At 40.2% G+C, this 10348-nt stretch overlaps 1 protein-coding gene across 2 annotated transcripts in view; it reads left to right on the forward strand.

Annotated features, from left to right (window-relative positions):
* Positions 1-9981, forward strand: part of FNDC3B (fibronectin type III domain containing 3B) — a 341829-nt gene extending 331848 nt beyond the window's left edge. For both annotated transcript variants that reach the window (XM_026498541.4, XM_026498552.4), the window contains exon 26: positions 6452-9981. In XM_026498541.4, coding sequence (XP_026354326.2) covers positions 6452-6763 — 312 coding nt within the window. In that variant the 3' untranslated portion in view covers positions 6764-9981. The remainder of the gene's footprint in view (positions 1-6451) is intronic.
* The last annotated feature ends 367 nt before the right edge of the window (positions 9982-10348 follow it).

Here is a 10348-nt window from a genome sequence, read left to right on the forward strand (position 1 = left end):
CAAGATGATTCATATTCATATCCTGTTCAGACTGCAGTAATTCTTTTTTTGTTTAAAGATTTTATTTATTTATTCGACAGAGACAGCCAGCGAGAGAGGGAACACAAGCAGGGGGAGTGGGAGAGGAAGAAGCAGGCTCATAGCAGAGGAGCCTGATGTGGGGCTCGATCCCAGAACGCCGGGATCACGCCCTGAGCCGAAGGCAGACACTTAACCGCTGTGCCACCCAGGCGCCCCTAGACTGCAATAATTCTTACAAAAAATACTTAAACAACACTGAAGATGAGAAAAGAGCAACAAACTAACAAATTGTTACCTGTTAGGGGACAAGATTTGTGGCAAGTCATTAATATTCTTAATGCTCAGATTTGTTGTATTAAGGAAACCTTTAAAGCATCTGAAATTTGTGGACCTTTACAGTTAATTTGATGGCATCTTTGTATAAATGAATTTTCATTTTGTATCCTATTTTAGACTATAGTATTGGGACCTGAATTGATTCTTCATGACATCCCATTATGAACTATGAGGAGAGATCTTCTCTTAACGCAACTGTCTGAAAGTCTTAGAGCTTACCTATTTTTTAATGTCTTTCAGTTTAATTCCCTAACACAGCTTGTTTTAATTTTTGCCTGAATAAAGGGTCATATCCAAAACAAAACAACAGATCAGCATGGGGGTATTTAAAAGCCATCATTTGACAGATTCTTAATTTTCTTAGGTTTTTAGCTTCCTTTAAGTATCTGATGAAGGCCATCAGAAAAATGTTCATACACCCATTTAAAATGCATGAGACAAATATATCTTTAGTTTCTTGGAGCCCAGGTGTAGGACCCTGGTGTATTGAGAAACTGTTAGGTCCTCTGTCCTATGAGGGACACCCGGCATATAACAGAAGAGCATGGTTAGTACGCCCAGAGCTTATAGACGGGTTAGGGTGAAAACAGCAGACCTTCAAGAAACAGTTCAGGAACAGCCCCTTACCTGCCCTCCTCAGCTCAGGAACCGCAAGGCCTGCCCCACACTGCGCCCTCGACAAAGGAGGCTTGCAGGTTGGTGGGTTCCGTCTTGCACTGGAGGGTATCCCACAGTCATGTGAGACTAGAAGAACGAATTCACCTCACTGAGCCTCGGCCGCTTTGTTGTACAAGGAGGGATACTCGTCCTCTAACTCGGGGTCACCGTGAGCTTCCGCCCCTCCAGTAGTGAGAACATGCCGTGGAAACGACAACGCTGTGCAGTTCCGTCTGCCTTTGCAGTTCCCAAGAGGGGCAGCAGGCACTGGCCCAGAGGCGGCCCCCGGTAGTCCTCCCCAGAAGACACTGGGGTAGAGGATCCCAGCTCCACAGCATGTTGTTCCGAATCAAGGGACAGATTCTTCATTTTAGTTATCTGGGTATTACTTTAAATCCTCCTCTTTGGAATAAACATGTCAGAATTACTTTAAAATATATCGTACATCAAATCAAGAACAGAAATAGTCTTTATAAAAATAATATCGCTTCCCTACGTCTTGCGATATTATGATTGGTTACTTCAATAAAGACAATCTTAAGTGAAGCCATGCCTTTTAAATTGGGTTGAGGCAGGAGGAAAAACCCATAATGGTGCCCCTGTCAAAATGAATGAAAATAAAGGGACACAGGGCCCACGGCCTGCCGTCCTCAAGTGGAGAGCTGCGCGGTCCCACGAAAAGTCCCCCCAGTGGGGGCGCAGCTGTGCGGCAGACAGGATGGGCCTGTGGTTTGGTGATCCCCTGGCTGTAACTGTTTCCCCCAGAACAGATCCGTTAGCTCAAACCTCAGGAACGAGAATCATCAGGAAAGGGGGTATTGGGATTGTTTTAATTTTTCCTTAGTTCAGCATTAATCCAAAAGGCTTTAAGACATTGTTGACCATTTCTAAAATACATTAGAAACTCTGTATTTTCTGTCAATACACTGGAAACAACTTACTGTTAACGATTGGATTTCTTTACAGGGATGGCTGCAGCCCTGTGCTAAAAACTCGTTCCCGTTGCTCTGTGGTTTGCGTGTACGCTCCAATACTTCATGTTCGTGTTTACCTGGTTCTCATAATGATCCTCTCTCTTCAGGCACTGTGGAATAAGAATATCTACTCTGGAGTAGAGGGTTCTAAGTCGAGAACATTCACTGAATTCAGGCCATCCATGGTGCTGGTTGCTGTGGCGTTAATAGAACACAGTCCCACAGTCAATATGTGTATCATGTTTTTTTTTTTTTTTTAAAGATTTCTGTGTTGGCAATGCTTGTAAAAGCGGGGAGCTGTTCCAGTTAAAACAACCAGAATGGCTAAAAGAAAAACATTTACAAATTGAAGCCTAAGTTTTAATTGGGCTTATCATTAAGGAAGTTCCCTTCAATTAAATATTCATTTTTCCCTCATTAAGCTTTTTGCCAAATGGTATGAGGAAAGTAGCATTCCTCTTTGCTCTCTAAATACAGTTTCAGAGATCTTCATTCCAGAGAATTAGAGTTGAGCAGAGCCATCACAATGAAAATATGAAGGTTCTTTTCGAGATTCCATGAATTGGGTTCCTAAGAAATTAAATATACTTCTGGGCCAGCTTTCTTCAAAAGCTCTAGCTGTGCAAATTCCGGAAACCACAGAATTCATTTAAACAGATATAAGTGAACATTTATATCCACTTGCCAAAAGTCTCGAAAACATCTGTGGGGATAGGTTATTAACTGGTTTTCGGCAACGAGGTCATTGTTTGATGGCATAAAGTAAGAGGCCACATCACAGATATGCTGCCCAAGCCTTTGCTTGGCACAGACGGAGTGGGGGAACTGCTTTCCATACCTCAGAAGAGCAAGACAGTGTTTTCCTTCTGAGACAGGAGGAAACCAAGATGGGGTGATCTGAGAGGTGTTTAACGGAAACACCAGAAAGATAGTGGAGCTGTCTGGGAAGACAAAATCAGGCCAACAGAACTGGACCTCATGTCAGACCGTAGACATTAGACTAGGACTGAAGCAGAGGACAAGTGGTGGCAGCACTGCCTACCAAAGGGGATGGGAGAGCCAGGGCTGGGCGGTTCCAGTGGTGAGCATGGGTGCTTAAGAGTGGGATCTCATTGGGGGTCTACCCCTGCCCTTATTTGCTATGAGTCCTTAAGAAATTAACAGTCTCTCTGATCCTCAATGTCTTTGTCTCTAATCAGGAGGATTAAATTTGATAAAGTTGACTTACCTTCATTATGTTGCTCTCACAAAGCACTCTTTACTTCCAGTTTCTCATTTAACCCTCAGTCCCTCTTAGGGTTAGCTTAGGTACGGCTCCTATCCCCAGGTTAAAGAGGAGAAAAACTAAGACTCAGAGCTGTTAGTTGCCTAAGTTCACAAACCTGGAAAGTAACAGAGCAAGGACTTAAACCTGGGATCCTGATTCCAGTTCCTGTACTCGAGAAGGATCTGCCCAGTGCCTCCCAGTCTAACCAGGCCCAGTTCGCCAGGGTTACATGGAGGAGAAGAGCTCCAACAGCTACCGTCTTTCAACCTTTGATAAGTGCAAACAAATGTTGCAAGAAATGTGGCCTCTAAGAATCAATAAAAGAGGTATAGCAGGAGATCTTGCAGCTAAGGCTTAGATGGCAGCTTCTCTCCAACTCAGTAAACATCCCCGTAGTAACTTATCGCCACAGAATCAGAATGGATTATTTACTGGGATGTTGCAGATGAGAAACCAAAGCTCAGATGGCAAGTGTGGAGGGACCTTCTTTATCAAACTGGTATACTGGTCCCAGGGTTGCAAGTCATTCCCTTCAGGAATGGTCCCAACAGTTTCCAAGAAAAGACTTTTCTCAGAAAATAGCAACTTCAGTGTTTGAAGTTAAGAAATTAAATCTAGATTGAGAAAGCAAAGAACATTCACAGGTACAAGATCTCTTTAAAGAAAAAAAAATGTACACCACTGTTTTCTTGAGACCACTCACATGTTGGGAAATAATTCATAAAGAGCCAGTTCCATTGCAGTGTAGGTGGAACTCTCGAATAGCTGGCGGTGTGTGGGTTGGGGCAATCACCATGACAGCCCGTCTTAAACCGTCCATTTAACTAATTCATCATTGGAACAGTGAGAAGGGAGTGGCCTGGGTCTTCTTACAGCTCATTCATTTATACTTGGTTGCTCCAGCCCAGTTCTGTCTACGACTCCAGTTGCTAATGCTCTTTCTACAGCCTTTAAAGAAATAGGGGAACTCACCAGGAGGAGCGTGCTTAAAAATCTTACAAAGAAATAGCAAAAGCAATGATGATTCTGGATCAGCATAAGAAAAGGGCAGAATTGGTTTTCTGGCACTTGGGCACTAAACAAAAGTATAATAAGACAAAGTCTGCTTATGAAGTTTGAGAATGGGAGGAAAAATCTTAAGAAAAAGGCTAAATATCAAGTGAACATTGGAAGTAGGGTGGCGCTTCTAAACTGTGAGATCCTTTTGCTGTCTTTGCCCAACACTAAATTCATGGCCAGTGCACCTGTGTTCACTGGTGGAACGTCCTATTTTTTGGTAGAAGTTTATACAGCAGGCTTTAAAAACACATTTATAAATTCTTACTGGAATTTATGGCTGGCGAGTGTTTCAGACAAAGTGGAGATCATTGGAAATACTTTTTATTTTCTAGGGGATTTGTATTAATGGGCAAAGTTGACAGCTTTACTAAGTTAGCCCGTTGCCAGGCTGAAAATGCTTATGCCTATCACTTCTAATTGCTGTGTTTTAGTAATATTTTTGGAGTTGTTTTAAAATTCTCAGTAGTTTACTGTGCAGTTACTATGTGCCAGGCCTGTTTTAAGCACTTCATAGATGCTAACTCAGTACCCACTCATACAGGAAGGATTCAGTTCATTTTACTTTCTTGTTTAACTATTCATCAGCCAAATCTCTTACTGACTTGGTTAAGTTCCAGGTACTTCTTTCCTGTCTTTATTCACTGACGCCAATGTAAGCCATGAACTTTTATGTAATTTTAATGCGATTATCATTCTCTAAGTTTGAATCTGTCAGTTTGATACAAGAACCTTGTGAGACCTCCCTTCCCATTCTTCATCTAAAACTCTCCTTAGCTTCAGTCAACTCAAAGGGTGATAATCTCTAAGTAAACTGGTAGCTTTCAAGTTCCTGTAAAAGTAAGCCTTGTGGTGATTATATTAGATGAACAGAGGGGAAGAAAATATCCCAGATCCTTAGTAGAAAAACAGATTGTCTTAAGTGTGTACTCTCTGTATGACCAGACCGACCATTAAATAATTTAAATGTTAATTTGTGATAAATTGGACTGTATCAAAATTTTTTTACAAAAACAATTAGGCAAGTATCTCCCATAAAACTGGGAGAAAATATTTGCAACACATATCTGACAAAGGACTATCCAGATTTATATAAAGAGCTCCTACAAATTAATAAAAGCCTTGAAAATACTCTTCACAAAAGAAGATACATGAATGACCAATAAGCACATGAAAAGGTAGCAAGCATCTTTAGGCATCAGGCAAATGCAGATGAGATAGCATTAGCACCCACGATGGGAATTATTTAGCTAAAATATAAATGGCCAACAGTAACAAATGTTGATGAGAATGTGGAGCGACCGGAACTCTCATCCTTTACTAGCAGGAGTACAAAGTGACAGGATCACTTGGGAAAATTATTTCTCGTGAAATAAATAAATACTTAAGTCCTCAAAGATTTATACAAAAATGCTCATAGCAGTCTTATTATATAAAAACTCCAAACTGGAAAAAAGTACCAATGTCCATCAAAAAGAGAATGGATACACTGAGATACAAGACGATGATGGAACACTACCCTGCAGTGAAAGGAACAACTACTGAATCCATACCATGGGTGAACCTTGTAGGCTCAAGAACAGACATGAAGGAGCATTCCGTTTCCATGAACTTCTAGAAACAGGCCAAACTAATGACAGAAAGAAGTCAGAATGGTGTGTACTTCTTAGGGGTAGAAGTAGGATGTCTTAATGGTGTAGTGTAATCTGGTGTGCAACTGTCAAAATCATCCAGCCGACGCTTTGCATCTGTTTGTACAACAGTTTTTAATTGTTTCGGCTTAAAAAAAATGCTGACTCATTCTGTGGACCAAGACCATGGAGCCCTTTCTAAGAATTTAGTCATCTTCTAATTTGTAGTCTAAATTATTAAAATTTCATTAGATGTGTATTACTCAGGTCAGCTGCAATTCCAGTCACTGGATTTTGTCTTCTGTTTGTTCAGGGTGGGGTGGAATGAATACCTATCTTTGGTTGTTGTTGAATGAAATACAGATTAGGAGAAATGCCTCTCCATATAATTTTTGTATTCTGGAGTAAACACCAGGGGCCTGGTGGACCTGGCTTGTCAGATTATTAAGTTAGAGACCACTGTGTTGTTACAGACTTATTGACCAGGACGTTTTTGTTTGTCCTTGAAGGTATACAAGGGAGAAGAAGCAACATTCCAAATCTCAGGCCTCCAGACCAACACAGACTACCGGTTCCGCGTGTGCGTGTGCCGCCGCTGCCTAGACACCTCCCAGGAGCTCAGCGGAGCTTTCAGCCCCTCTGCGGCTTTTGTATTGCAACGAAGTGAGGTCATGCTTACAGGGGACACGGGGAGCTTAGACGATCCCAAAATGAAGAGCATGATGCCTACTGATGAACAGTTTGCAGCCCTCATTGTGGTTGGCTTTGCAACTTTGTCCATTTTATTTGCCTTTATATTACAGTACTTCTTAATGAAGTAAACAAACCCAACAAAACTAGAGGTATGAATTTAATTAATGCTACACATTTTAATACACACATTTATTCAGATCCTCCCCTTTTTAAGCCCTTCTGTTCTTTGATTTATATACTTCTCTTGTTTTACAGATTTAGCTAGGAAAAAAAAATATCAGTGTTTTGGTGCACCTTTTTGAAATGCAAAACTAGGAAGAGATTAAACTGGATTTTTTTTTTTAAAGGAAAAAAAAAAAAGAAAAGCAAACCAGATACCAAAAGCTAGCTTTCTTATGTTTTCTTTTAAATTTTCAGATTTGCCTTTATTCTGTTTTCACTGATGTCTTTTGCAAGCCTTTGATTTTTTTTTTTTTTCCCATGTTACGGTTTAGTAATTTATATTCACCGGTCACTTCTTTTGTCTTGATCATCTGTCTCTGTGAACATGAATCACAGTGTGTGTACTTACAGGTCTAGGATGTCAGTGTTGGCAGAGTATTACCACACAACTACAAGCGCAACAACGTACGGAAGATGTGTTCACTCAGATGAGGCTGCCCTAAACTACCCGTTGGTCGCTCCTATTTAACTGTTTAGCTCATTTAAATCAAAATGTGTACTTTAATCTGAAACGTTTTAATAATCTGTATTTCTTATGATTTTAACACTATGAGCTGCCTGTCTAAGAAATCAAGTAACCAAAATGCACCTATAAACTACGGAGCATTGTAGCGGTCACCCCAGCGATTCATAGCAGTAACTTTAAGAGGGCATTGTGCAATAGTTAGTTGTCTCCCTGTTCAGCTGTTTTCAAAGCTGCTTTAACGTGTTTGTCTTTGTGTATAACTTCTAATCTAATCACTTAGAGTTATTATATTGTTATGTTTGACCAGAGTTATATGACGAGAACTGGTGACAGTTTAGGGCCTCTGCCCATTGTCCGTGATTTACACTAATTGTGAGCAGTCTTCTTACACGTCAGCTCATTGTTTTTGGACGATTTGCCGTGAGGCTGTTCTTTGAGGTATCAAGGAAGTGATTGAGTTTCAGTACCTTAATTCGGTGCACATCCTATTCATTAACAGCGGATAAAAACTGGTAAAACCCGAAAGAGAGTCATCTAAATTTGTAGTTCCTATTTCTGGCCATGTGTGGAGAGGGGATGATATTTGGTGGTAAGCACAGGGTGTTTTGGGGGTGAAGGAGCCTAGATTCTCTCCCTGGATCTGTCACTAACTTGCTGCGTGACCTGAACACGTCACTTTACCTCTCTGTGCCTCAGTTTCCCATGCATTAAAAATAAAATGAAATAAAATGAAATGGGGACTCTAATGTTTGTAAGTGCTTTGAGATCCTTCATCAACAGGTGCTAGCGGAGTGCAACGTGTTACTCTTGCATGTTTATTCCGAGTCATGCGATAATCAGTTTTAACCCAAAGTCATTGGATTATTTATATGAGTCCATAATGTTCGCGTACCTCAGGGACGTTTAAGAGTTGGAGGTGCAAATATATTCCAAAAGGGTGCAACAGACACAGTGTATCCCCCTGCTTCTGTTTTTGTATATTTTTGCTACTTGGTTTTTCTTGATCATAGCGATTTTGTGCTTGGTCTGTGTTGTCTTAAGATGCAGTATCCTGTACTAGCTTAAAATATTCCCATACCAAAGTCATGGGGAAACCAACATTATTTTGTTTTTGGTTTATTTATACTATATTCTGCATACAGTACTTTAAATGCCAATTACAGTGCAATCTTTATTTATTGTAAAAATTTTTAAGTGTACTTATGTACTAATTTTCCCTTGTAGCATGTTATTTTTTTGTGTGTTTTATACTTTTGTAATTTTAGGTCAGTCTCATTCCTCGGCAACACCTGTAGTATTACCAATCTTCTGACATTTTCTTGTGTTTTTAAAAGATAAGAGCATCTAGTGCATTAAATGCCAAAAAAAAAAAAAAATCCATTATCAGTGATTGAAACGTTTACATGTACCCAAAAAAACCATAATCATCTCTTGAAAGAAAGCGCTAAGATCAATGAATTATTCTGTGTGCCTATATTGATGTAGTAAGTACTAGAGAGTTTTGTATTTTGTTATTGACTATAATAATTAGTTTAATTAGCCTTGCAAAGTGGTGGCATCAAGGTAATCTATTTTTGCCAAAGTTCTGGCCTTCCAAAACTCGGCCCTCTCCTTGTGTGTTTGACCCGCGGTAACACCGCGTCTGCATTTTCTGAGGCCATCCCGGGCAGCTGGTTTTTGGAGGGGAAAGGCGTTCTTTAAGCAATGAAGTCAGCGGAGTACAAAATCCCTGGTCGCGGGGGGGAAGAGTCCCTTTTTGGAAACACTTCAGAACTGCTGCTATAAAGAAATTCTCGGAATCGGTTGAAATGTTTTAAATGAAATAATACGTTAGGCCAAGATTGCGATGAGTACTTTGTCTTTTTGAGATTTTCAGCCTGTTGAACCTTACCAGAAAGCCGCAGTGTGTCAAGACCAGCTGACTGCACTTTATTTTATTGTTCTCCGTGATCTGGTTTTCATTATCATCCTTCGGTCAAAAAATTATTACTCCATCTGCACTGTTTTCTATCGCAGATCTGCATATGTGACATTGATAACATAGCTATGTGGATGTTACTGTTACACACGAACAATAAAAGGGTGAGATTCACCTTATTTCTTTGCCCTTTTGCAATACGTCGGAATGAGTGAGTGGCTGGCTTGCGATGCTCTGTATGTCAGACTCATCCCTGGCACGAGAAACTCCAGTCACGTGAAGCAAACTGCCCTTTGTCCTCAAACAAATGGTCTCGAAAACTTCTTTTTTAAAAGATTTTTTTTCATATTATCTGCCTTGTTCTTATCAACTTGAAATGTTGGCATTTTCTAACTGTGTTTTGTTGGCTACAGTAATTCAGTATTCCTGTCAAAATTGAAAAGTGCCCTAATTGAATGTGTTTGAATGTTATCCTTGCACAGTTCTTTAAATTGAGAGACAAAATGTTTTACCTCACTGTTGGACATACATTCCAAGCTTTTCAACTTTAGGAGGAAAAAAAAATAATCATGTTTTCCTGTATTGTAAATTTTAGACTATTTCATATACGTTGTATTAAAACTGCCATATCAATTTTAATGTATAGATTTTGCAAATACTATGCTATATGTAATACCTAACTGTATCTGTAGTGTATATGTAATATATTTATGCCCAATAAATGTTTTAATTCTTTCTGACTTAAGTAGGGTTTTTCTGCCATGAATAGGATTGCTGTTGTTGTTGTTGTTACTTTTTAAAAAGTTGAACCACATCCCCAAAGTTGCAAATTCCAATGCCTTGGGAGGCCGGGCAGGTGGCAGAGTGCTTGAAGCTTCCAGTGCCACCGAAGGGGGCAGCTGCAGCCCAGCTTCTGCTGGTTGAGGTCCTGCAAGATCGCAGCACAATCACACAGGCCAATGTTTCAAAAGAAGCCAAAAATTCTGATTTCCCTCTATGGGACAGCTAAAATGTGACTGTGGACCACATAGGCCCAGGAGCTGCCATTCATTCTTTGTCGGAGTCTGCGTTCTTAACATGCTATCCAAATGCCAAGCCTTAGGGGCC

This window comes from Ursus arctos, unplaced genomic scaffold (genome assembly GCF_023065955.2).
Source record: "Ursus arctos isolate Adak ecotype North America unplaced genomic scaffold, UrsArc2.0 scaffold_4, whole genome shotgun sequence".
NCBI lineage: Eukaryota > Metazoa > Chordata > Mammalia > Carnivora > Ursidae > Ursus > Ursus arctos.